The sequence below is a fragment of the Hypoxylon fragiforme genome, assembly GCF_022984875.1.
Source record: "Hypoxylon fragiforme strain CBS 206.31 chromosome Unknown GGS25scaffold_9, whole genome shotgun sequence".
NCBI lineage: Eukaryota > Fungi > Ascomycota > Sordariomycetes > Xylariales > Hypoxylaceae > Hypoxylon > Hypoxylon fragiforme.
The window spans coordinates 369,017-395,894 of record NW_026054764.1 but is presented as its reverse complement, the minus strand read 5'-3'; the positions used below and the strand labels follow the sequence as shown (position 1 = coordinate 395,894).

The 26,878-nt window shown below is 47.1% G+C and overlaps 8 protein-coding genes across 8 annotated transcripts; 3 read left to right on the top strand and 5 right to left on the bottom strand.

Moving 5' to 3' along the window:
• The first annotated feature begins 269 nt into the window (after positions 1 to 269).
• On the top strand, positions 270 to 2,715 carry GGS25DRAFT_438779 (purine-cytosine permease). The gene is made up of 3 exons (XM_049258713.1): positions 270 to 1,112; positions 1,180 to 1,396; positions 1,476 to 2,715. The coding sequence occupies exons 1-3, from the start codon at positions 858 to 860 to the stop codon at positions 2,573 to 2,575; spliced, it is 1,572 nt and encodes a 523-aa protein (XP_049112776.1). The 5' UTR covers positions 270 to 857; the 3' UTR covers positions 2,576 to 2,715.
• Positions 2,675 to 3,221, top strand: GGS25DRAFT_505942 (uncharacterized protein). The gene has a single exon (XM_049262267.1). The coding sequence runs from the start codon at positions 2,856 to 2,858 to the stop codon at positions 3,195 to 3,197; it is 342 nt and encodes a 113-aa protein (XP_049112775.1). The 5' UTR covers positions 2,675 to 2,855; the 3' UTR covers positions 3,198 to 3,221.
• Positions 3,222 to 4,957: 1,736 nt separating this feature from the next.
• Positions 4,958 to 6,997, bottom strand: GGS25DRAFT_438742 (uncharacterized protein). The gene is made up of 3 exons (XM_049258712.1): positions 6,775 to 6,997; positions 6,146 to 6,670; positions 4,958 to 6,075 (listed from the first exon to the last, which is right to left on the bottom strand). Exons 1-3 carry the CDS (start codon positions 6,815 to 6,817, stop codon positions 5,348 to 5,350), a joined length of 1,296 nt encoding a protein of 431 aa, XP_049112774.1. The 5' UTR covers positions 6,818 to 6,997; the 3' UTR covers positions 4,958 to 5,347.
• Positions 6,998 to 7,737: 740 nt separating this feature from the next.
• GGS25DRAFT_505935 (aquaporin-like protein) lies at positions 7,738 to 8,654 on the bottom strand. Its single transcript, XM_049262266.1, has 3 exons — positions 8,201 to 8,654; positions 8,075 to 8,124; positions 7,738 to 8,001 (listed from the first exon to the last, which is right to left on the bottom strand). The coding sequence occupies exons 1-3, from the start codon at positions 8,541 to 8,543 to the stop codon at positions 7,807 to 7,809; spliced, it is 588 nt and encodes a 195-aa protein (XP_049112773.1). The 5' UTR covers positions 8,544 to 8,654; the 3' UTR covers positions 7,738 to 7,806.
• GGS25DRAFT_505933 (uncharacterized protein) lies at positions 8,655 to 9,808 on the bottom strand. The gene has a single exon (XM_049262265.1). The coding sequence runs from the start codon at positions 9,610 to 9,612 to the stop codon at positions 8,923 to 8,925; it is 690 nt and encodes a 229-aa protein (XP_049112772.1). The 5' UTR covers positions 9,613 to 9,808; the 3' UTR covers positions 8,655 to 8,922.
• Positions 9,809 to 12,778: 2,970 nt separating this feature from the next.
• GGS25DRAFT_438543 (putative TOS1-like glycosyl hydrolase-domain-containing protein) lies at positions 12,779 to 14,738 on the bottom strand. The gene is made up of 4 exons (XM_049258711.1): positions 14,329 to 14,738; positions 13,661 to 14,238; positions 13,403 to 13,575; positions 12,779 to 13,336 (listed from the first exon to the last, which is right to left on the bottom strand). The coding sequence occupies exons 1-4, from the start codon at positions 14,563 to 14,565 to the stop codon at positions 12,867 to 12,869; spliced, it is 1,458 nt and encodes a 485-aa protein (XP_049112771.1). The 5' UTR covers positions 14,566 to 14,738; the 3' UTR covers positions 12,779 to 12,866.
• A 3,007-nt stretch (positions 14,739 to 17,745) lies between these two features.
• GGS25DRAFT_505830 (uncharacterized protein) lies at positions 17,746 to 19,870 on the bottom strand. Its single transcript, XM_049262264.1, has 3 exons — positions 19,233 to 19,870; positions 19,126 to 19,173; positions 17,746 to 18,984 (listed from the first exon to the last, which is right to left on the bottom strand). The coding sequence occupies exons 2-3, from the start codon at positions 19,147 to 19,149 to the stop codon at positions 17,971 to 17,973; spliced, it is 1,038 nt and encodes a 345-aa protein (XP_049112770.1). The 5' UTR covers positions 19,150 to 19,173; positions 19,233 to 19,870; the 3' UTR covers positions 17,746 to 17,970.
• A 2,408-nt stretch (positions 19,871 to 22,278) lies between these two features.
• On the top strand, positions 22,279 to 24,806 carry GGS25DRAFT_438423 (MFS general substrate transporter). Its single transcript, XM_049258710.1, has 5 exons — positions 22,279 to 23,308; positions 23,395 to 23,493; positions 23,561 to 23,648; positions 23,727 to 23,848; positions 23,933 to 24,806. Exons 1-5 carry the CDS (start codon positions 22,613 to 22,615, stop codon positions 24,461 to 24,463), a joined length of 1,536 nt encoding a protein of 511 aa, XP_049112769.1. The 5' UTR covers positions 22,279 to 22,612; the 3' UTR covers positions 24,464 to 24,806.
• Positions 24,807 to 26,878: the final 2,072 nt, after the last annotated feature.

The window sequence follows — 26,878 nt, the reverse complement described above, 5'->3', positions numbered from 1 at the left end:
ACAACCTATTTTACAAATCATTTCTTGATCCCCTCTTCCAGGAACCAGCCCTACTCCATTAGCCTCTCCTCCTTCATTACATTCTATCAGGACTAGCCCCCCTTATTAGGACCCTTTGCTTTCATTGATTGCACTCTTATGAATGGGACCTGAGAGACTACTAAGGTAGTAGTGATTGCCACGAACCCCTAGTCGAAAATCACCATTGTAAGCCACCCACAAGGATAGCTCTCCCTCCCCCGGCGAGCTTCTTATCTACAAATTCCCCGACCAATAGCACCTTACACACTGTCCGATCCCTAGGCCTCGGTCTAGCTTCTTTTTTTTCAGATCCAGGTTTTTTTGGTTTATTATATCCATATCTACTTGCGCATTCGCTCTCATTCCTTCTTACGGGAACTGGTCTTGTGCCGTGTCACAGTGGCATAAATCTAGCTCTTTTTCTTCCTCTACCTATTACCAGAACGCCTATTTTCATTCATTGATCCATGATAATCCGCGAGTAAGCCCTCTTGGTGTGATGTACAACAACAACAACAACAACAACAACTGACTTGTAAGTCGGCGTGCTCCGTCTCTCTCCACGGTTGATCCTTCGCAACTTTGTTTTTCTTTTCCAACAAAACATCGATGAGGGTCGAGCTGTCCTAGGGAGAGAACGACTACAGGAGGAATTTACGACCCGTCCGTCAAGCTACTTAAAAGTCAACTCAGATCAACCAAACTTTACGTCGCGGGATCCTCCTCGAATTTCTGATAATTCCAATCAGAGAGAGAGGAGCGAAGCCTGATTTTACTGGCAATTCCTCAACGGCTTGGCTTTTTTCTAATTCGCGAAGAGATATCTGTCACTAGCGATGGCGAAAATGTCCTTGTCTAACACGAGCAATGACGCCGATGGCGCTCAGAAGGAGATACGGATGGACGAAGATTACGGTTTGGGCTACGTCGACGAAGGCAATGCCGTTCACAGACAGGCATTCGTATCAGGAGAATCGTGGTATGCTAAAATACAACGATTCGCGGGCAAGTATGGCGTTGAACAACGCGGGATCGAACGGGTCCCTAACGACGAGAGAACGGACGCGGGGATGAGCCAAATCGGCACACTGGTAAGATCAAATCACTCGTCTGTGCTTACCTAGTACTCACGGCGTTTAATACTAACTCCATCGACAGTGGTTTTCAGCCAATATGGTTGTATCCTCATTCGCCATTGGCGCCCTTGCACTACCCGTCTTCAACCTCGGGTTTCTCGACACCGCCCTCACCATCATATTCATAAACTTTCTTGGGATCATGCCCGTATGCTTCTTCTCTACATTCGGTCCCCGATTTGGTCTACGTCAGATGGTGCTATCTCGGTTTTACTTTGGATACTACGGTGTCAAACTAAGTAAGTCTGCTCTCTACATCACCCGATAACCACGTTACCAAGAAGCCCCCCTTAGCTAACTAGTTCTCTTCACTACTAGTTGCCATATTCAATATCTTGGCTTGTATTGGTTGGTCCGCGGTCAACGCCATCGTCGGCGCCCAGTTCTTTCACGCCGTCAACCCAGACGTGCCTGGATGGGCGGGTATCGTGGTCATATCTTTTGCAACACTGATCATTTGCACATTCGGATACAAGGTTGTACATGCCTACGAAAGATGGTCTTGGGCACCGGTATTGATTATATTCCTAATCGTTCTCGGTGTCTTCGCCCATTCAGGCGAGTTCAATAACCTGCTTCCTCTCAAGACCGGTCCAAGTGAGGCCGGTGGCGTGCTGTCCTTTGCCGCTTCGGTATTCGGATTTGCCACCGGCTGGACATCCTACGCCGCCGACTACACCGTCTACCAACCGGTGGACCGCTCGAGGAGGTCCATCTTCTTCTGGACATTCGGCGGTTTATTCATTGCCCTATGCTTCACGGAGCTCCTCGGCGCGGCGGTCGCAACCGCCATGGTGTACAACGAGGGGTACGCGGAAGCCTACAGCAACGCCCACATCGGCGGCCTCCTAGCGCAAGTGCTAGTGCCCCGACTGGGGCGCTTCGGCGAGTTCTGCGTCGTGATCCTCGGCCTCTCCATCATCGGCAACAACTGCCCGAACCTGTACTCGGTGTCGCTCACGCTGCAGGTGCTCTCGGAGAAGACGCGGCGCGTGCCACGCTTCATCTGGACCCTGGTCAGCACCGCCGTCTACATCGCCATCGCCATCCCGGGGTACGACCACTTCGAGTCGGCCCTCGAGAGCTTCATGCTCGTCATCGGCTACTGGCTGGCAATATACGAGGGCGTCTCCTTGACCGAGCACTTCGTCTTCCGCCGCGCCTCCTTCGACCGCTACCACCCCGAACACTACTGCGAGCCCAAACGCCTGCCCCCCGGCTTCGCGGCCATCGCCGCCTTCTGCGTCGGCGTCGCCGGCGCGGTCCTCGGCATGGCGCAGGAGTGGTTCACGGGCCCGATTGGGAAGCTGTGCGGTGCGGATTTCGGCGGCGACGTCGGCTTCGAGCTCGCGTTCGCGTTCGCGGCGTTCAGCTATGTTGCGCTGAGGGTCGTGGAGAGGGGGTATTATAAGCGGTAGGTAGGTGTGTTGCCTGCCTATACTTGCGCCTACCTACCTACCCCGACCTAGTACCTACCTACCTAGGCTAGGTAGGGTTTGATGTAGAAAAGTTAAAAGGGGGTTGTTTTATTTTTGTTGGAGATTGGCTGGCTGGCTGGCTGGCTGTTTCTTTTTTCTCTTTCTTGAGGGAGAGATCATTGGTGGGGTGTGTGGAATGTGCGGGAATACATACATACAACGAGGAGGGATACGTACAAGGAGAGGAGAATAAACGCCTGATGACAAGGGACGGATGTAGATGCCTAGAAACGAAACAAGGACGCCTATGAGACGAGATGGGATGAGGATGAGGATACAGGACGCCTATGAGACGAGATGGGATGAGGATGAGGATACAGGACGCGTTGAGACGAGGTGCTATGGGTGGATGTGTACTATCTATCTAACTATGGCTTGCTTGCTCGACGTGGTGGTGGTGGGCTTATACAACAACGCAACGTGGGTACCTAGTACCTACTTATTGCCTACTATACTTATACTTGGGGTAAGAGGAGGAGGAAGAGGAAGAGGAAGAGTACCTAATACATATGTACCTACCTACCTACATACACACACACACACATATTTCTGCGCACAATAAGTAGATGTGTTTATCATGATACCATACTTTTTTTTTTCGGATTATGGATTTTGATGCTTGAAAGTGAGACGGGAAGAAAAGAAAGAAAAGAAAAGGAAAGGAAAGGAAAGGGGGCTGTGTGATACACTACCTAGGTACCTAGGTAGGTATTATGTTTGTATAGGTACCCAAGGTTAGGTAGGTACGCTTTATTGTCTTGTTTACTTAGGTAGGTAGTAGGTAGGCACTGATATATATCCGTAGACTTCAAGCTCATTCGATGCTACGGATATGACTACAACTATTCTCGATGACTGATGGTGCTGGGGGGGTTGTGTGAATACATGTGATTGATTGATTGTACGATGCTGTCTGGGTAGGTAGGTAGGTAGGTAGGTAGAATTGCTTCATGAGATGTTGCGTACCTAACCTACCTAACCTAGGCACCTGCCTGTGTAGGGCCCTATATACGTATATACGTGTGATACCTAGAGTACGGAGCGCTCTGGATTGATAGTTTTAGTGCTATATCCATGGGTATATCTTGTATTATTGAGGTGTATACTATATAGGTACCTTGTATGTGGGCAGTACTAGGTAGGTACTGAGGCATACATGATTTACAATACCTACACAACTCAGGTCCAATCAACGACGATGGAATGACTAATGAGGTAGGTATACTTAGCTTGTAATAACGTTGCAGGGTGTACTGCAACCAAACGGGAGGAAGAAAGCGTGGTTTATCCCAGACTACGATGGCGGAATGTCAATATATGGCAGGCCTAGCGGAGTCGTGGCCCCTAAGGCACCTGCAATAAATAATAACCTAGGGGACGCATAAACAGAAAGGAGGACCCCTCCCCTTTTCTCTCGTTCGAGAGGCGCGAGCATTACGGATAGCACCCAATGTGCCTAGATATCTAGCGGCGGAGGGGGCCGGACCCCGGGATTCTCGGGGTCCAAACTCCCTAGGTGCAATTCATACAGTCATTAAATTATATCCACGGATTTTGGCAACACGAAAGCGCGCTGTATTAACGATTATGTATGTACCTCCTATCTTATGTAGTGAGAGTAGTACTTGGCTAGTACCTATTGTACTTGTACGAATACGTGTACGTGTACTTCCCCAGGCCACTCGCTCGCTCACTGACACACTCGCTCATGATCTATGAGGGAGCCGAGCCATCCATCAATCCCATCAGTAATGCCGTCCTTTTCGTGCGTCCTGAATCCTGAACGCCAACTGTGATGATGAAACATGGCGCACCAACAGAAGCATGTAACAAAAAAATAAAAATAAAAAGTGAATCCGTACTTCGTGAAGAACCTCGCTCGACAAGACAACAGAGACTGTTCGTTTACTCTCATAAAAAACAAGGATACCATAGCCTGTTATACTCATCTCTGCAATGAATGATGCATATCAGCGACATCTTGGTGGGGAGGAGCTTCATTTTGGACGACGAGTGAAAAGCCCCGGTCGGGAATAATTCGGGGCGCGGTAGAGGATGAGCCAACTTGTGCTTCGGTGGGGATGGATCGAACTCCATCTTCGCAATGGAGCTCTTCTGAATGCGAGTCAATGCTTTTTTGCTAGCTCATGGGCAGACATTGAAGAACCCCTTCATGGGATACCGTCCGATACCGTCCAAAACCACCGATGATCGCTCTTGACGACAAATGACTTATAGAGGCCCCAGTTCTGGGTGGCGAATTATTCGGTTCGATCCTTTCTGCTTCCTTTTTTTTTCCTGATCGACATTCTCACCCTATGAATCTTAGTCCTTTGGTTTTATAAGAATATCCAGCCATTCAACGATCGTATTCGTAAGCGAAACCCCCATTCCCTCGCCCCATGATGCTAAATTCCATGTCTCACGAGAGTCCGCAAACGCCAAGACTAGCCCCGGCTAGCATAAGCAGTGAAGGGATGATTTCTGATAGGAAAGTCTGGGTGTTTTGGGGTGAAAGATGACGAAGGCTGTGCAAGTTGACTCTGATGTCTTGAGCACGGCATGAACTATGCCATACTAATTGGGATAGGAACTGGGGCGGCCGCGGAGGCTTGAATGTAATCGTCCGTGTTTCTTCGGACGCCGTGACCTTGGTAGATTCTGCAGGCTTGCTAGTTTTGGCAGCGATTCTTTAGACACAAATTCATTTGCCTATGAATAGAATTGCGATTTTTGAAAACTCTCAGCAGAAATGTCCCCCGCCTTGCCAGTAACTGCAGGTGGTTGGGGGCTTGAGCTACCGAATAATGTTGGTTCGCTCTCGGCTGCCTTGATAGCTGCGATAGGCTGTCCGGGTCTTTTCGCTACCTCCAAGAATGTTGCGGGTAAATATCCAAGTCGTCCGTCCCTCGCGCGGCAGCGCCACCACTCGCTTGGGTTACCTAGGGGATCACACTTGCTGAGGACAGCAATGAAGTCGCCCTTCTTGACGGCAAGGTCAACGCCCTGGGTAGCGTTGCCAGTCTCCGGGGTGAAGTCGTATAGTACACGACAAAATTCGAGTTTACTAGGATCAAGAGACGCATTCTGGCCCGCAACCCCAAGGCGTTTACGCTCTTCTTCCTGCGTGGATGCGGCGGCGATGGAACGAATTGCCCTGCTCATGATATATGGGAGACCGAACGCTGCGAGGATGAAGAAGAGAAGGGGTTTCCTGCTGGGTTTTGATGGGCTTGAAGGACCGCTAGCACCAGTAGGTGCTTGGTGTCCCTGAAAACGAGCAAAAGACGCGGGTGTGAGTGCCATCGCGTCAACAGGTGGAGGTCGGCCCGTCACCTTGGCAAATAAAGTACGAAGCCAACGCATGAAGGTGAAAATGCCGAGAACGGATCCGAGAGTGTTGCGCAAATTGCTGAATTGCTCAGCCACGGAGACCATGGCTATTGTTTGATTAGCTAAAAGCGTACTAGGTGGCCATTTGCGATAGATTTCACACTGGATTTTACTTACCAAAGAAACTTGAATGTGTTGCCATATATGTGCTTTCCAGCATCTGGGCAAAGCCACCAAAGGCACCAACAAATCCTTCGAGCATTTGAAAGGTAGCTTGGGTGCTGTTGTTAAAGCTGCTAGTCAAGCTGTTGGGATTGTTCGGGTCGTTTGGCATCATTCCCGGCATACCGCCGTACATGCCTCCCCCATACATGCTGCCGTAACCCCCCATGCCTCCCATTGTTCCCATACCTCCCATCGCGCCATAACCACCATACATTCCGCCACCCATTCCGCCACCGTAGCCCCCATATCTAGAGTAGGGAGATTGGTAGGGGCTGTATGCGGAATTGTATGGTGCGCGACTGTACGCTGACGCATTCTGGTTCACGGTCGAGTTCAGGGAGTCGGGACGAGGAGGGATAGCTGGAGTGCCAGTGGCAGAAGAAGCACCAGTAGGACTTGTTGATGACGAGGTCGCGACAGCATTTGAGTTGGTAGTTGGAGGTAGATTTACACCGGTGGCCGTTGCTGATGGTGTAGCTACATTAGATAGGTTAGCTACAAAGATGTGTACGAAGATTTCGGCCAACTGGTGTTATTAACACGTGAAATGGATGATATCCATGAATGTTTTTTCGACTTACTAGTAGAACCACCACGCTCCCAAGGTTTAGGCGGTGACGCCATTTCAATTGAAAGAAGTATAAAAAGGTTTCAAGAATTTGAATATAATAAAATATAATGTTAAAAAAGACAACGGTTTGCAAAAGAGTGATGATTGAAAAACGGCCTCTACAAGAGAGTGTGAGTGAGAGACGGGAAAAGGTCAAAAACGGCCTCGGCCTCGGTATTTGTTCATGATTGAACTTGGGGAACTTGGAATTTATTGGTCTTTTGTTTCCTTTTCGGCTGCGGCAAGTAACTACTAGGTACGTACCTAGTAACTACAGTAAACCTTGGCCATAACGATATGGAAAAAACACCACTCTTAATTCGTTATAGAGAGGTATCGTTATGTAGAGATGGACCCACTGTCATGGTCCGTGTAATGCCGTTGTACCTTTACTGCCATTTTATTGGAAAAGGTACTTACTATTTTATGAAAAATATTGTACAATAGATATTATGCAGTAAGCCAATTTTTCGGCGATTAGATATCGTGGCGGTGATTAGATTTACCTGAAAAAAGGACAGTTTAATTGGCTACCAAACGCAAAATTCCACTTATTCCACCAAAAAATTATCAAAATAAACGGTTTTTTACACATGGTCCATAACGATCTTGGTGGTGGCGGTCAAAAAATTAACGATATATCGCTAAGGTTAAAATATCGTTATTTCCCATACAAAATTGCAATGTTCCCAAAATTATATCGTTATACAAAAATATCGTTGTCTACCGAATCGTTATGGCCAAGGTTTACTGTACCTACCTGGTAGTTCCAAGTTACTACCTACCTAGTAGTAGGTAAGAAGTACATGCGCTTTGTACATGAACGCCACACAAGCTAGGTGCACGGACTTCTAGACTACACAAGGCATTTGACACGTGACTCGTTATATAATCACATCGTCAAATATTAACCATCCGATGCAATACTACAATCAAATAGTTACCAACGCTATCAATAAAATACCAACCGCTACTCATACTCAACTAATCTATATATCCACCCTCACTTCTCAGTCTCCGTCCTTGTCATTCTTCTTGCTCGCTTCTTAATATAATCCGGCACGTGCCAATTAATAGGGCTCTCCGCTCCAACAAAAACAAATATATCGTAAACGATGCACCCGATGATAGATCCCCCCACAGTGGAAAGCCACGGCCCGAAGAGCCACCACCCTGTCTCCCAAACCTCCTCGCCACGGTACCCGACCGCCCAGGCCACAACCCTCGGCCCAAAATCCGAAGCTGGGTTAAGTGCTGACCCGGTGTTATAGCCCAAGGCAAACTTCAAACTTGTGCACAATAGCCCAAGCAACTATGTTAAGTATCGTGTTAGCATCTTTGTCTATCGGATATCGTGGACAGGAAGGATAGTTATCTTACCAAGATTTGCGTGCCAGTACCGTGCTCACGATTACGAAGATCGGACAGTGCACAAACCGCTATCATCATTATAGCACTGCCCACCACCTGGTCGAAGCAGGCCGTTCCCATTGAAACCCATTCCTGCGGACTCGAGAAGAACGTCTTAGCTGTGTTGGTCATTGTAGGGTTAATATGGCGAATCGTGTCCTTGTAGATACCAAAGGCTAATGCCCCTGCCACGATGGCCGCAATTAATTGCACAAACACGTAGATGACGCACAAGCGCCCGGGAAACTTGCGGAACAATGATAAAGAAATTGAAACAGCTGGGTTCATGTGTGCACCCGAAATGTCATAAGCAAGCCACATGCCAAACATCCACGCAATCCCCCAAGCCTTGAAAATATGCCACGTTAGTTTCTTATCTGATCTGATTTCCGAGCTTACAATAAATAGATGGGGGTGAGAACTGAGAGAGCATTCGGCGGGAGGGGGAAATAAAAAAAAAGGGGGGGGGAGGGTGAATTTGTTTGGGACGCCATATTCCTTATACTTACCCAGCACGTCGTGTCTATCCCCAGATTAGTATGCCTATGTAATATCATGGATTCTTTCGAGTCCTAGGCAACTCAGGGCTAGATTTCAACTTATGGTACTTACCATAAGTACCGTACTTTTTATCCTGGTTCGAAGACAGGTTCACCGAAAGGGTGGACGCCAATCCGAGGAAACAAGATGTTCCAGTCTATGGGTCGAGTTAACTCTGTCTCCAAGAAAAGTTGCCAGGGGCGACACATACCGCCAGAAATTCAGCCAACGGCTCGCGATGCTTTACTCGTTGGCGAGCCCACCAGTTGCGAGGTTTAGTTGGGCCTTCCCCTTCTGGGTCCGCATCACCATCGGCTTGCTCGCCTAATAGCTCAGCGTCGGAGACGGGCCGTCTAGCTCCATTGCAATTGCACCCGCAACAATGGCCGGCACCAGCGGCTGTTCTAGGCCTCGTGGCTGTGCCCTCCGATGATTCTTGGGCATGAATGCCAGCCTCACCAAGTTCTGCCCGGTCCTCCGCAGATTGGCGTGGGGGCTTCCTAGAGTGCACATCGGCGGGCTTCCACTCCCCTTGACGTACTATGCACGGGGTTGGTAGTACAACACTCCAGACTGGCCTCATCCTTGCCGCAGCACTATATTCGTCCAAGTTATAAAGATACCCCTGGACCCAGACTGCTTTCGGCGGTGGCTCCCTGGGTGGTGGTGTTCGTGATCTTAAAAATCGGCTTCGTCGCCCTTGAGGTTTGGGACTTTGGGCTTTGGGTGTAGTTTTGTGAAGGCATTGGTTGAGGCATGGTGTAGTGTCGGATGCCTTCACATCATGTTGGGATTCTACAACATCGTGACTTTTTCGGGGGGTGCAGTCTACCACGGGTTCGCACTCCTTTGAAGCCATAACACTGAAAAGAGGCAATGTTCTAAGTCAAGAAGATAGAAAAATAAACCAATTAAATGTAAGATATGGATAGACATGAAGCGTTGTGTATTTTCTAGGATTCGACGGAAGAAATGCCACCTCTGCAGCTTATATACAAAAAATGCAGTACGGTCAGGGCCTTCCTCATCTCGAAAACTTCCAAGGTTAAGCTGGGAACGACCTAATGACATCTTTCGAGGTGACGTGAGGCGAATCTAAAATACCTAGGACGATGGTTGGACTTTACCTACCTGGTAAACTATCTCGAGAGTTTACCAAGCACGAAGGGTCAGTGTGTTTGTACTGAGTACCTACCTAGTACCTATGCCTCTAAGCGGACTATCTGCTCCGCCAGCAACGGAAAGAGAAGCCCATACAAAGCGTCAACTGCGTAGGTCGGCATGTAGAAGCCTATTCAAGTTTTGTCTCAACCTGCTTTCCAACTTACACACTGGCACCCCTTTACTCACCATTGAACGTTATTTTCGAGATCGAGCTACACAGAATCTCGGTAGACGACAGGTTCATCTTCGATTATATGCACCCTCCCCTTCCGCAAAGGGAATTTGTGTTTACACATGTATCACCACCACCCTGCCGGGCGGAAAGCTCAGCTTGGTTATCTACCTACCTAGGGTAGGTAGCGCCCCTTAAGTCAATGTTTTCCTTCCACGGAAAACTCTGAAGATACTACATACCAAGGTACCTAAGGTAACTCCAACCAAAAGTGTGGCGACATGATGTCTCTGCTAAGGCTAGCACTGGGGGTATCGAAAACTCTTTCCAGCGGCAGTCGATACCTACATATCATTCTTCGGTGACGTCGTGGGACCTACCGGGAGTTTGTTTCCCAAGTCAAATGCACTAATTGCCCATGCGAGTCTGGCATCAAAGAATGCTCTGTGCCTGACTACGTAGGTTAGGTACATGCTAAGGTACCTAGGAGGTGCTCGCCATAATGAAGCAACTACATGTATCTACCATCGGTGCCTACCCAATACGTACCTGGCCAAATACATATGTAATCTCGCAGCTTCACGAAATGCTTCTACATTCTCGTGCGCTTTGCGCTTGGGCTGCCGCATCCCGTTGTTTGTGGCCTAAGTGACGGAGGGATACCTAATCGTATGCCTATCGACATACATATGTAGGTACTTGCAAGATACGAGAGTTCCCCGGCAGCCTGATGAATGTGAGTTTAATCTATTACTATTTACTGACCTATGGTGCACTGAGTTGAGGTGTAATTTGGGCATTTCCAGTTGACAAGTGACAAGTATCACTTTCAGGAGGACAAGGTTATATATACTCCGATTGACTGATTTGGTGGAATATAAAGGGGTGGGGGGAAAGGGGTTGGTGGCCTACTCGAATGAGCCAAGGTTAAGTGCTGAGGCCAACCTTACTGGTACATACTACATAGTAGTATGTATGTAACTTCAACCACGGACAACACATAATGTTTGCTGAACTACCTCTGTTTAGCTTTTCACCATTGCCAGTGCTATGGAGGTACTTACTTACCACATGCAAGCTAATAGTGATATATCATCAGCACTTGGTTACTACATAGTAGGTACCTACCTAGGCAGTAGCTTCAATACTTGGAAGGTTGACTCCTTGAATACTTACAGCTGCACCAAAGTTCCTACTGACCGTCTAGACAGAGCAAGAGCATTGAAACTTGATGACGTTGTCCTTGAGCCTAGGTTGGCAGGCACAATGACATCTAAGTACCTACCCAGACAATGTACAGCGACGACCTCAATGTTCCTGCCCCACGAGCTTTCGAGACAACGCACAATGACGCTACGGGTTGCACAGTGGAACATTTCGGTGGCTCTCAAGGGTCACTACCATGGCGCTTCCGAGTGCGCTTGCCGCTTCTTGGTTATGACATCTATCTATCGCTACTGCCATCTACGATCGCTAGTAACAGTGATAATTCGAAATTTGGAAAAGAGTCAAGACACCTGAACCTTATTCCATGGCGTGTAATGTACATTGTTTCGTCTCGAAACAAGCTCGACACTTACTGCTCTCCTGAGCTTTCTTTCCTATGATCTGACCATGGACGGCCTTTCTTTAAAGCTCTACTACTGCCTACGCGCTTAGGTAGGTAGGCACAATCTTAGGCGATAGTCAAGGCAAACTATGGACAAACTTTGGCAATGACCTCTATCCTGTTTCCCTATACAGGATACGAGCATGAAAAAAAAAAGCAAGTAAGGTGCATCTCTCGAAGATAGATGGTGACTACCTGAGGATATATTGTTCTAGTTAATAGCCAAGCAACCTCGTCCAAGCGTGGCAACGACTTACTAGCAGCTCTGCGAGAGAAAGAGCCCACGACGTGTCCATGCTTGAAGCAATAATCCCAAAAGAATCTGACGAAACATATTGGGGTTATGGCCCTAGGCTTATGCTCATAGTGGGTCGAACTGATCTATCAGGGATAAGGGGAGTTGCCCTCGACGTCGCGCAAGGTGGGACGCACACTAACAATATCTAGGATTACCTCGCTGGGATGCGATGTTGGCCTCAGCTTCACTGGTCTTGCGACAAGTGTAGTCGCACGGAACACTGGATCTGTCTCGGGAATATCCCGAGACCATGCGCAGAGCCTCACGATATCTAATCTCTTATGTACCCGGTAGGTAGGGATGTGGAACAAGCACCCGTGCTTTCACTTTCTTCAACCACTACGGCTTCTCATGAAATCCTCGCCGAGGCGTGAGCTGGAACTTACATGAGGTTTTACTGTAGTACGACACATGGGAACCGGAGTCAAAAGCAGTTTACGCACGAAAATGCTTACTACACGCGCAACGAAGCAGAGGGATATATGGCGTGGAAGGAATGCGAAGGAGATAAAAATAAGGTACGCTGGTACCATATTAAAAAGCAAATACTGCAGAATCAGATATCATCTTCATATGCTGGAGGACATGTGGTTAGGTATACTGGCAAGAAAAAAAAACATGGCTGCACTTTTTATATCCAGCAATGGGGGGAAAAACAAGGGGAGAAAGCAAAATCGAATCGCGCATTGAATTAATAACGTCCGCCGCCATTCCCCGTCCCTTTCCTCCCAACCCGGATCAGATCAGATCACTCCTATGCTACACCATACATCGACCACCGGTTTCCACCCCCTTCATTCTCTCGTCACACCTTCCCCGCCCCGTGTCTTCCGTGGTTTGACATATAGGTACCTAAGAATTTATAGGAATTTATAGCGCACCAAACGTCATCAAGCTGAGGAGGCTGAACTCCTTCTCATCAGCGACCATATCCTCGACCTGGTCGGATGTCAAGCTCGTGGGGAAAGCGAAGTCATCAGAGAGGACCTTGATGGAGGCCGTCGAGGACGAGGCCTGGAAGACGAGGGCGACGTTGATGTACTTGTCGACGGGGCGGTCGAAGTAGTGAGAGTCGCCGGTGCCGGCCGCGAAGTGGAACGTCGACTTGGCCTTGGTGTCGCCGGCGCGTAGGACCTCGAACACGTCGACCTCACCGCAGCCGCCCTCAATGGGGGAGCTGTTGTCGCCCTTCCAGCAGCTGCAGCCACCGTATTGAGCGGTACGGGTGATGCCGCCGTTGAGCAACCACCATGCGGGCATGTCCTGGTTGAAGCCCGTTTTGCCAGTTAGCGGCATCTTGAATTTGGCGATGAAGACCTTGGTGGGTCCGGACCAGCCCTCTGTACAAAGAAACCCAGGTTAGTATCAATCAATCTTCTTTTCATTAAGAGGTGGAATATGCGTACTGTAAGCGACGGAACCGGGGCGGATGGTACCGCAGTCATCGGCGCCGCACTCAACGTCGGAGGCAATGATGATCTCGGTGTTGTCCGGGAGGACGGCATCCTTCAGAACGGTGGGCGAAGCAGCGGCCTTGGTGCCGTCTTCGTTGGCTAGAGCCAAAGAAGCACCCCAAACGCTATAGACAGGTCAATATTATATTCCTATGAAGAGCGAGCGCCTTCTCTCCTTCTTTTGAGGGACATGTTGATTATTGCACTTACGTGTCAAAGGTACCAGAAACGGCATCGTCACCAACGTTACCGAGGAAAACGAGGCCGTCGGCGACCTGCTCCGCAGCGTTGTAGTACGCAGCGCGCTTGAAGTCACCAACATCATCGAAGCTGGTGTCAGCGGATGCGGAAGCAGCAGCGGCCGCGGTAGTCTTGGAAGACTTGGCAGAGGTAGCGGCGGTGGTGCCGGCAGCATACGTGGCGGCAGAGGCCTTGGCCGTAGCAGTGGCGGCAGGGCCGAAGTAGTTGTTCTCCCAGGTCTGCACGACGCCGTTGATGACAGCGGTGACCATCTCGGCGCGCTTCTCGAGCTCGAGCTCGGCCTCGGCCTCGTTCTCTCCATCTTCGACCTCAGCCTCAACCTCGGTCTCCTTCTCCTCGGCTTCAACCTCTACCTCGGCTTCGACCGGGTGCTTCTTGTGGTGAAGGTGCTGGTGCCCGTGGCGCTTGTGGTGAGGGACGTCCCGCTTCGTGTAAGGCTTGGCGACGTCACGCTTCTTGCCTGTGGCGACGGGCGTGAAGACGGCGAACTCGGCCAGGTTGCAAGGGCCGCGGAAAATGGCCATCAGCTAAGAGGATGGGTTAGCTATGTGGGGAGAAATTTGTCGCACGGAGGTTGTCTAGTGAGTGTTAGGTTAGGTTAAGTAAATTATACTGACATCCTCGTCGAAGGGCGCGATGGGACCGGAATACGGCTTGTCCTTGTACGTGCACGCTCCGGACTTGTCCATGGAAGCGACGGCTCGGTACTTGCCGGGGATGTCGAGGCCGGAGTACTTGATCTGCTTGACGGGGTTCGGGCAGAAGAAGTTGCCGAACTCGTTGAAGGCGTCGTCGCAGAAGCCAGCGTTGGCGACCGAGGCCGCAGCCACGGCGATCGCGGTCGAGTATTTCATGATGAGCTTGATTTTACTCGAATTACCGATTCTAGGGATGAACGATGTTTCTTTCTTTTATTTCTTTCTTCCTTTTTTTCTCCGCGTAATCTGTCCTAATTATACTTGTCCGTCGTATAAAACGGGGGCTCCGGGGAAGTTCGAATAGCCTACTGTGGTGTATATGTATGTTGGGAAAAGAAGGTGACGAGCAAATACACCGGTGTCAGTCGAGTCGCAAAACAATGAATGAAGCGAATCCTTTCTTTCCACCTGACGTGAATTGAATTGCTTGTTTGTTATTTATTTTAAGGAGTGGCTTGGTGAAGAATTCACCAGTGACAATGAGTGACTCAAGCAACAGAAGTTACTTTCCGGGCGTAAAGAAAGACCAACGACAATGAAGACCAAAGCGTCGAAAAAAATCTAAACGGGATGAGAGAGGGAGGGGAGGGATGGGATGGAGATATGGGTATAGGTTATGGGTATTATTATGAATAAAATGGATGAATGGAGTTGCGTGGGAAAGGGGGTGGATTAATTGGAGATTAAAGACCGAGCAATTCAGGGACTTGGCGAACCCTGGCAGGCCTATCTGGAGGGCGTGGATTGGGTAAATAGTGTACCTGTAATTGTACAATACTATGTATGTAAGCACTGGGCACAGTACTAGGGAAAAGGTACAATACCTTGAATTAGGATTAGGAGGGGGGTGTGAGAACAGAGAAAAAGAGAGAGAAAAAAAGTTGGTTTCAAAGACTGAACGCCACCAGGAACAAGTGTTCCCATGGGATATCATCAATATCATTGGCGAGGGAAGCCATTAGTGTAGGATGTAGTCGCGAAAGGGGGGGGGCCAAGGATTGGCTTGGGGGTAAGTTAGACTACGACTACACACACTAGAAAAAAGTTGGTACCTGCATCTTGCATGAATTCGGCATGCAGGTTGTTGCTCAGCAGTCCAGTTAGTTAGTTACCATGCAGTCATGTTGTAGGCTTGTAGCAGCCATGTTGTAACCATGCGGCTTTGTTGGATACAGTATTAATAGGTTATCTAGTAGAGAGCAGGTTTCCAAGTTGTGCTACAATGTTAGTATTTACTAACTTACTATTAGCACTATTCACTGCCATTTATGACTGTATGCTAGGTATATAAAGTAGACGGACATAAACAGACTGTAGATACTAGACAGACACTGACAGACAAAAGCAAATGGATTATCCCAAAATGGAATACATAGTAAGATTAGGTAGGGGGATCTGCGGCTACGTTAACATTATAACTGCTCTAGGTAATCATGTCCTATCATGGTCCAGGAACCATTAATAGAAACACGCCTCCCCCATCCCCTTTTTTTCTTCTTCTTCATTAACTAACTAGTGTAGTTATTCCCCTTTCATTCCATGGATCACGATGGACCACACGACAGGCCTTACTGTCACAACGCTACGACGCAACACTTCACTCTTCCCAAATAGTGTAGTTAACAACCCACTCGGGACTAATATTGCGATTTCTGGTCAATGCAAGAAAAAGAGAAAAGAAATCTGATAGGACGGTTCTTCCCCTGGATTCCCCAGTACCAAGCTTTTAAATTATGGAACATCTTTTTTTTTCTGAAAATCATCTAGATCACGACACTGACAGAATCATACCTACCTAGTACCTACATAACGAACAAGCCTAGCTAGACTAGCTTCTCAGTCTAGTAAAATCAGATATCCAGATGGGAAAGTCTTTTTTCTTAGCTTTTCCTTTTTCTGTTTTTTCGCTAGGCTTGTTTTGTGGACAGCGACGAAAAGAGACTTGCCTAAAACAACGTTAGTTGAGTTTTGTTATGTTACTATTTTGCAACTTTGCAGCAATGAGCGACCAACCTGTCACGATTCACCAGGTGTAAATATGCAGTTCACCTACTGTACGCCGTAAAATTACACCTACCGACCTACCGACCTAGGAAGTAACTATGTAACCTCGACTACTCCCAGCCAAGGCTTCTAGTTAGCGCTCCGGACCCTGAAACCTCCCAGAATAGGGCAGGCCAAAGCCTCTCTCTGCGCCTCTTGGGTTTAATGAGGGGAGCAGGATAGCATATGATAGGTGGGCGGGTAGGTAGAAGTGAGAATCGCATCGCATCGCATTGCAAATGGCTGATGGCCAGAACAGAGACCAGACGAAAACCAAAACGTCCCAACTGGCAAAAAAAGAAAAAAAAATATGAAAAAATACCTAAAAAACACCGAATTGTAAAATTTCTAATCGACTAGCTCTACCAACGGACTGATTGTAGCGCGCTTGTCAACACGTCATCCTGCAGATTGCAGATGTCGTGGCCGTTTGGGATCGTTGGTTGGCCATGGAGCGAACGCCCTCGGCGCCATTACGTTGCCTCATACTTACTTGCTTCCGTACTTGTACATAGTAACTAACTACTGTTTACTGACCTGAAATGCAAGCTGGGCCTAATGGAATTGAATACCGAGATTGTTTGCATTCCCCATGCCTTTAGTGCCTGCGTCGATTTCGCGCGTGACGCATGTGGCTTGTCGTTTCGTCGTCTCTCTCCTATTTTATGTATTTGCTTCCTTCAACAAGCGCCAGGGCGACAAGTAAATATAGTCTAGTAGGTAGGTATGTACAGTAGCATCGTTTTCTTTACACCCCCCTCCGCATTTTTGAAATGATGGCAATCTTACTTTACACAGCAGCAACATGGTTCAGTTGAGGTTCCGATAGGGTTGGCTGCATCCCGATCATTAATTAACTACTTAATTATGTCCCCGACGAACAGACAAAGAAACCTCCAATCGCCCCCCCCCCCGTCTGGTCCCGCTTCGGTTGTTGCAGGCAGGTACCCGGGATTCTTCGATATACTAAGACATTCAAGCCATGTGGTAGGATGTGAGTTGTACTACATGAATAGTAACTACGTATATAATATCGTGGGCTTCGACGTCATGGTCCTATCAGGTGTCCGGAGGTGACTGAGAAAGGAAGGGGATTCTTGCAATGTGACTGGGGATGCTTGTCTTCTTATGCCATCCCTTTCTGAGCACTATGAGTATGTACCTATCTAGGTAGGTTACCTAACCGTAGGTACAGTAGGACTAGGCAGAATGCAGATAATACCAAAACCCGAAGAAAGAATCGCTAGCACTGCCGGGGGCATGGATGAACCTTGACCGGAACATTCACATGTCTCGTTGTCAACTGTGGTTTTATTTGCTAGAGATATGCCGGTATATTGGACTCTGTGTTTCGATGGATAAGAGCCAACATCAATTAAATACAAAAAGACTGGTATCATAAGAATAATTCATAAGTCATCATATTATTACCCCTTTCATCATCGTAGCCCTTGTTCCCCGTCCCCCTCCAGACCAGCTGCAGACGAGATATTCATATACCTATACAATCGCAAGACGTTACACCGAAGCCGTAGCCTCAGACGGGCGCCGAACCTCCTGGTTAGATTTCACCGGCGACAGACCAACGCCACCGTCCTCTCCTCCATCCTGTCTAGTCCACAGCGTCGTGGCCTCCGAGTGGAACGGTTCGAACGGGTTTACCGCTCTGCGCTCCTGGCCCTTGGTCCTGGGCACGTTCTTCATGACCTCCGGCTTCGACGACGGGTTCCTGCCCATCAGCTGCCGGACCAGCGGCCGCAGCATGGGCACCGACGCGCAGATGAGGCCCAGGCTCGACTCGAGCGTCGTCCAGATCGCGAACGCGAACGAGTCCCACTGCGCGTAGCGCGGGTTGAGGAACTCCCACGCCACCGCCATGCGCGTCAGCGACGCGCACGCCACGAAGATGCCGAGCGTCAGCACGAACGCGAGCGCCGCCTTCTGCCGCCCCGGCAGGTGCATCTTGAGGATGTGCGGCAGCACCAGCCCGATCAGCAGCAGGTCCGTCGCCGTGTGCAGCGCCGCGGACGCCGTCATGATCGGGTAGTACGGCAGGCAGCGGCCGACGCGGAAGTCGAACTCGTACACGCCTTCCAGCGGGTTGCAGAGGAAGAAGGTGAGGAGGAAGAAGACGGCGCCGTACACGGTCACGCAGGCCATGGTGGCGAAGACGACGAGCCGCTGGTACGGCAGCTTCAGGATCCGCAGGTAGAAGAACAGGATGCTGATCTTGGTGAGGACCAGGCTGACCTGGTAGCAGCTTATCGTCGCGTAGGAGAGCCGGATGCCGACCGGTCGGAGGTGGAGAGGGATAAACTCAAACTTGTGGCCGAGGCCATACTCGGTTTCGACGCCCACGACGGCGACGACGGCGACGGCGAAGAGCCAGGCGACGAAGATGGACGCATCGTCCCACCACTGGTTCTTTAGCAGCAGCCGAGAGTAGAGGCGGCCGATGACGACGAAACTTGCGATCACGAGGGGAGTGACGATTCCCGCTAGAATGGAAGGGACCTCGGACGGGCCCGTAAGCTGTTGTGATATGGCGTAAGTACTTGTAGTTACCAGCCAACCAAACTTTATACAAGGTATGTGATTTATGATTACATGATAATTACACGAGAATACCGACAGAATGGTATTCAGGGTCAAAAATGGGGTGGATTGTCTTACCTGTTGTGGAGGCGGTAGGGCCATATGTAGAGCATAGCTTCCGCGCTTCTGCGAAGAATTAATTACATACAAGGAGGAATGGGATGGATGGGGGAGGAGAAAAAAACCTTTCGTAATGGTCTCCCCTTTTTACAAAAAAAAACGACGGAGATGGGATCGATCTTCCCAAAGGACTACGCCGCTTCTTTTAAACCAAAACTTGTCCAAGAAATATAAATGAAAAAAACAATATGGTGCAGGAGATCTTCTTCCCTCTCCCCTCTCTAGAGTGCCATCCCGCCATCATGGATGACACAGGCTTGTCAGCCACACACCGGCGATCCATCCCTCCATCCAGTCAGTACGCAGTTTACGAAAGTGCTATAGTTGGAAGCAGCTCACGAATCATAATTCCAGAGAAAACTTCGCCTAGAGCTAGCTGCTCACTTTTTTCTTTTAGTGTGGCATGATGTGTTCCAACCAATCCGGCGTTAGTAATAAAGAATGTGCTTGGGTTTGGAAGCTTGGGAACGTAGCATTCGGCAGGATGGTAAAGTACATACAATCGATACTGATAACTTATGTGCCTGTTATATAGTACTATTGACCTAGGTAGGTATTTACCAAGCCTAATACTCCTACGCTTACATACTACCTACTGTAGTGTCTACATATAATACTATGTTATACAGACGGGGGTTTCACCTCCAGTTAGTTATACCAGTTAGTTATATAATACTATGGCAAAAGACCATCGCCAAGAATGCGGGAAACGGGCCAATCCCTCGTGAGAATCACACATATCACACGTGCAGTACGGAGTACCGTCCCATAGCCCTGACTCCTGAGCATCGGGATTCTTATATAATACGATATAATATTTCTCACACACTCACACACTTACTTACACACACCCTTCCAAAGATTTTTATGTCCGACTGTCCGAGTATTAGTCCGTCTAAATAAAGAACTCAACCCATGCTACCTAGTGGATTTTCGGTATCGCCACCACCAAACCCCAGACCAGAGGGCTCAAATATCTGGAACACCAACCATTTTCTGCATACATAGTGCTATCGATCATCGCATGTGGTGACAGAGCCTTGCTGAGCCTTGTCTCACCACATACCTAGGTAGGCAATGACTTACCTGAGTCTGAAGTGCCTCAATCGTAAAATCGATTGACCTAGGTAACCTACCTAGGTTAGGTACCTTACGGGAGCAAGTAATAAGTATGCCTACCTATCTATATCGATCCTTCACGAGTTTCATAGTTCGAACCCGGGCCTCAATCATCATGATAAATGAGCCAGGAATAGAATCCTAGCGGAGGGTGGTTTGGTTTACCTATCCCCCATAGTGTACAATACCTAGGCGAGCTCAATCGCCCCTCTCCCGCTACCAAGATCCCCCCATATTGGGGGCCATACCTACGTAGTTAGGTACCCAGGTATAGATGTTGTATTGCACATAACTAGTATAAATAAACCTTCCTCGAGGCAACTAAGGTCAGGAAACAAGACACCGGCGACGATCCAATAGATTAGCGAACGCTGAATGGACAGCGGGCGCCGAGAGACTTGGCCTCATCGTCCTGCTGCAACTCGGGCCCACTGATAATATTCCTTCGAAAACCGAAAAAAACCCCCCCCCCCCGGGACTGACTTATTTACCTACCTAACCCTTGGGTAACAACCTAGGTTACTATGTGCCTAGGTATGCGTTTAACTAAAAAATCTCAATTTCGACACGGGCGCTTCTTTAGAGCTTAGTTTTACGTCTTGGTATAATACCTACCGCCAAGCGTCAATTTAAAGCCGACTGTGTGTCCCCGTATCATGAGTTGAGTTTAGTTAGTCTCCATGCATCAGTGCGGCAACGAAGAAACTTATGTAGCGACGAAAGAGGGATGCTTAGGGGGTGTTGTAAGCGGCTGCTTGGCTCGATTGAGCTCTGTGATAATATCGACGACCGACTCTTGTGTGTGTTTTTTTTTGGTGATATGGCGAGATGGGCGATCGAGGTCTTTCTACCTTATCATGCCAACCTACCTACTACATGCACAATACCTATACACTTGCTAGACAGCCATCGTACTATCTACCTAGGTAGACTTGTTGTGATGTCAAGAGAGAGGGTCGGTGGGATCAAAGGATTGGATGGAAGCTGGCTGAGACTTGGTATTCAGTAGAAATCGAGTGTTCTGGGCTTGCGACAGTGGTGAGTGCTCATGTTGATGGCAACCTGGAAAAGGAAGCATCTCACGACATTGATTTGAGATGAGATAGGATCGGAATATCGTAGGTGGCCCTTGGCATAGTTAGGAATCCTCAGTTTGCTAAATATCACAACTAGGTGTAGGTAGCTGTTGTTAATACATGTGTCTTCATTTTCCTAGACTCAAAATGAGATGTGAAATTTGGTATGTACTAGTAGTATGTTCTTAGGTACATAACTACTCATGAACGAACTACGACGTTCAAAGAGCTCGCCATGCTACTACGCGACCCGATACCATCCCGCCTATCACGCATCAAATGGACATAAAGTTGGACATGAGGAGTATCGCGCACAACGTCTAGATCGCTCAAAAGAGGGTTGCTGGGCCTTTTTTTGGGAAGAAAGAAAGGGAAAGGAAAGAGAATCTAGAATCTTTAGATCCAACGACAAACGGGAAATCCTCGATTTTTATACTTGCAGCAGAACCGCAACACAATTTCGGCTCCTCGCATATAAGCGAAGAAAGATAAGGATTCATCATCTGAATCAAATCTGAATCATAGAAATGGCTCATCGCTACGTTACGCAACATCAACACCGAGCTAACCTAGGAATTCAAGCATTCGGTCGAATTCGTCGGCCTCTTACCTCCTAGTTAGTTCCTTAGGCCAAGTGTGAAGTAAGACCTTTAGGGAACAAAAGCCGATGACAACTTTCTGATATTTTATATGCTACAGTGTAGGTATGAATCAGCATATAACCCTTCAGCTGGATAATGAAGAAATGAAAGAAAACGCACCCCCACTCGAACCCGACATGGTGGCTTGCGGCCCCGATTACGCCATCGGAGACGTCAATCGTGAGATCGACTTTAAGACCCGGTAGGGCCAATCACACCCGCGTAAATCCACGAGAAACCTAGCTTTAAGGGCTATCACGACAGCGAACCCCCGTCATGGCGACGTCGAAGCTACTCGCCTGGTTATCAAATCGGAGTTCGTGCAGCGCCGTAAGCCAGTCCATCCCTCCTCTCCCATGTGGTCGAGACCCCATACAAACCGGACGTAAGGTTGGAAACAAAATAATACTGGTTATCTTGTTTTCTTAGCTTGTATTGACTTGTTTCCTTATTCATAAAGGCCTTGATGTCCCTTCCTTTGGTACGAGTATCTAGGAAGTTACGATGGTCGGGAGTAGGATACGGATTTTTATTCTCATTCTAGAATTGCCTACCTCACATACCTGCCTACCTAATCTACCTTAGGTACCTAGGCAGCCAGTCGCCAGCATGTCCGAGCTAATTTCCACGCCACCGAAAGAGGTGGTGGTGATCGAGTCCTCGCGCGACGCCTCCGGATCCTCCCATAGCAGCAACGACAACGGTGAGGCTGGAGAGAAGGCCAAAGTGCCATGGTGGGGGTACATCTGGGACTACGAGCCGGGGCGGACGCGGGAGGAGCGGGTGTTCGTGCAGAAACTGGACGTGTTCCTGGTGACGATGCTCTCGTTCGGGTACTTCATCAAGAACCTGGACCAGACCAACATCGGCAACGCCTTCGTCAGCGGCATGAAGGAGGACCTGGCCATGAACGGCAACGAGATCAACCTCGTCGACGTCGCCTGGACCGTCGGCTACGTCGTCGGCCAGATCCCATCACAGATTATCTTAACGAAAGTCCGGCCCTCCGTCTGGGTCCCGACCTGCGAGCTCGTCTGGACCATCCTGACCTTCTGCCTCGCCGCCGCCAAGACCTCCAACCACGTCATCGCCATCCGCTTCTTCGTCGGCCTCGCCGAGTCCTCCTTCTACCCGGCCGCCCACTCCATCCTCGGCTCCTGGTACAAGCCGTCCGAGCTGGGGAAGCGCGCCTGCATCTTCCACGCCTCCTCCGCCGCCGCGAGCATGTTCTCCGGCTACCTCCAGGCCGGCGTGTATAAGGGGCTAAATGGCGTTCATGGTTTCGCGGGCTGGCAATGGCTATTTGTGCGTTTCTCATATTTCTCTCTCCCCTCCCTCCTAGGTTAGTGTCATTGAAATCAGCACAGTAGCTAATACGCCCTATCATATAGATCATGGACGGAGTTATCAGTCTCCCGATTTGCATTGCGGGATACTTCATCCTACCCGATCTCCCGGAGAACACCAAGGCCTTCTATCTGAGCGAAGAGGTAAGTCTTCCGTCTCCACCAGCCCTAGTATGATAAGTCAGCTCGCTCACTATGAAAATTACAACAGGACCGCACTATGGCTAGAACCCGTATGGAGAAAATCGGACGCGCGCCTCGAACGAGGTTGGGGCGCTCGGCATTCAAGCGTATATTCGGTATGCAACTCCTATCTATCCCTTTTCTAACTCCCTCGCACTCAACAGGGAAAAAAAAAAGCTAATTAATATCTATAGGCCGATGGCACGTGTACCTTCTATCGATCTTGTACATAATCTTCATCAACATCGGCCCATCGTCAAGCATCAACCCCATGGCTCTCTGGCTCAAGTCCAAGGGCGAGTCCGTGGAGCGCATAGTGAGTCACCCCCTTTTCTCTCCCTCTCTCCCTTTCTTTCCCAGCACCCCCTGACCAAAGTTCACCATACTAACCTCTCAACAGAACCTCATCCCCACCGCCTCCTCCGCCGTGCAACTCGTGCTCACCGTGACCTTCGCCATCATCTCGGACGCCCTGCGCCGGCGCGCCGCCATAATGTCCGTCTCCACCTTCCTCGGCGGCTTCGCCGCGCTGCTCCTCGCGATCTGGAACATCCCCACGGGGCTGAAGTGGTTCGCCTTCCTCCTGCAGAAGGCGTCGGTCCCCTACGGGCCCCTGAGCATGAGCTGGGCGAACGAGATCTGCGGCGGCGACGCCGAGGAGCGCGCCATCGTCATCGGCATCATGAACACGCTCGGCTACGCCTTCAACGCGTGGGTCCCGCTCCTGACGTACCCGCAGCTCGACGCGCCCACCTTCCGCAAGGGCTTCGTCTTCTCGACCGTCGCGTTCGCGGCGCAGGCGGGCATCACCGCCACGGTCGCGGCCATGTACAAGCGGGATTTGAAGAAGGCCGGCAGGAACTTGAGCTTGGAGCAGGAGGCGGTGGATCGGGAGAGGAGGGTTGCGGATGAGGAGGGGGTTGCTTCGTAGGGTTGTATACCTAGGGGTATGTATTGTACCTAGCAGGTATATAGGTACCTATATAGGCGCCTCCTGAGGTGTTTTAGTGTACATGGTGAGAGATATAGGCGTAAATACATTCACAACAGCGTCATTTGCGATACAGCTTCACTTTCGATCATATTCTTTGTGCGTGAGTAGGTAGGTAACCTAGGTATGTATTTATTACCTACATGTAGGCATCAAACAAGCACCTACCCACCTACCCATCCATCTATCCCCAAGCATAACAAAATCCCAAAATCCCCCCCCAAAAAAATCTAAAACCCAGACTCCTCCATCATCCTAGCAATCACCTCATCAGAAATCCAACCATCATCCTCGTCCCCCACCCCCCCTCGGCACCCCCCTCATCACCTCGGCGATCTGGCGGTACCTAAACGCAGGACTCCACGACGGGCAGCAGCACCTCGGCGCCGAACTCCTCGAACACGCGGCGGAACTCCAGCAAGCCCAGGCGCGAGCAGCGCATGCGCTCCGCCACCAGCATCCGGAACCCCACCGCCAGCTCGCGCGCGCCCGACGGGCGCACCCCGTACGCCTGGCCCACGTCGCCCCCCGGCCGCGCGGGGACGACGACGACGGGGCCGACCTGTACGTCTGGATCGGGGGAACAATGGGGATTCATGATAACGGGTGTGGATACTGTAATATCTTTTTATTACAATATAACTATAACCAAGAAAAAGAAAAAAAAAAGGAAGAAAGCTTGTTTTATTCCTAAATTATAGATGGCAAAGTGCTAATATATAGCCATAAAGGCTATATAATTAAAAATGCTTAAGACATTTATAACATACCCTCGTTAACATAAAACCATATAACTATTGTTATATTTATTGTCGATAAATAATTTTAAAATTATATAATTAAATAATTAAAGTATAATTTTCCATTTCTTTTTAAAATAATAATCGTTTTTTTTTTAATTTTTTAAAATAATATTTATAAGTTTATTTTTTTTATTTACACTTTCTTAAATTTATTAATCGAATAAAAGCCTTATGTTTTTCCTTTATTAATAATTTAATCAATTTATTTACCACCATTTCCTTAATTCTAATATATTAAATTTTAATTTTTTTACATTAAACTTTATTAATAATTTATTTATACCAAATATCGATATAGCAGGTTTTTATTATATTTAAAAGATTAAAAACTATAATAATTATATTAATTAAATTTAAAAAAAATAATAAAAATTTTAATTAAAAATATCTTAACTTTTAAAAAAGTTTTAATATTTATATTCTTAATAATCTTATTAAAAATAAATTAATAAACTTTACTTTTATATTACTTAATATAATTAATAATTATTTCTTTAAACTTTAATATATAAAGTTTTTTATTAAAATTATTAAATAAATTCCCGTTAATTTTCTTAATCTTAAATAATTTATAAAAGTAATATTTGCTTAAATTATTAACTTTAAATTCCTAAAATTATATTTACCACTTAACATTATTTTAAAATTTTATATAATATTAATGTATTTTTATAAATATTTTTTTAATTTAAAATAAATCTTATTAAATTTTATATTAATTTTTATAAAAGTTAATATAATTTTAATTATATTTAAACAAGTCTTAATAAATAATTAATTTAAAAATCTTATTTTTTTAATATATTTAATACGTTTAAATTTAATAATTTTTTTCCATATTAATAAAATCATAATATCGGATTTTTATAACGACTTTATTTTTTTTAATATTTTAATATTATACTTTAAAAAAACTTTTCTAATAAATTTAAATTAATTAAGGAATATTTAACGTAATTCCTTATTTCGTTTAATTTTAAATTTAATAAATTTAACCACTTTACTTATTTCATTAAACTTAAAAATATCGTTTAAATCGGTTTTTATTTTCTCGATAATTTTAAGTATATTACTTATAATTAATAAATCATTAACATATATTAATATAAAAACTTTTAATTTTTCATTTTTAAATAAATAACATTTTATAAATATACTTTTAAACTTTATCTTTTTTATTATTTTTAATATATTTTTAAACCATTAAATTAAAACTTATTTTAAGTTATAAAATACTTATTTAAACTTTTATATTTAATTTATTTTATTTTTATAATTAATTACTTATTTAATATAAATTATAATTTTTTTTAAAATTATATTATTTAATGGTGGTTATATAATAAGGGTACGTATTAACGTAATACGTATATAACTGGAAAAGGTACTTATATAACTTAAATTATATAAGGAGTTAAATCCTCTTTTTACTTTTAAATTTAAACCTTCTTTTTTAAATATTAATATTATATTAGTCTTATTTTTATTATTTTTATTTTATTTATTATTTAATTTATTATACGTACGTATTTATTAATATTAATTAATATTA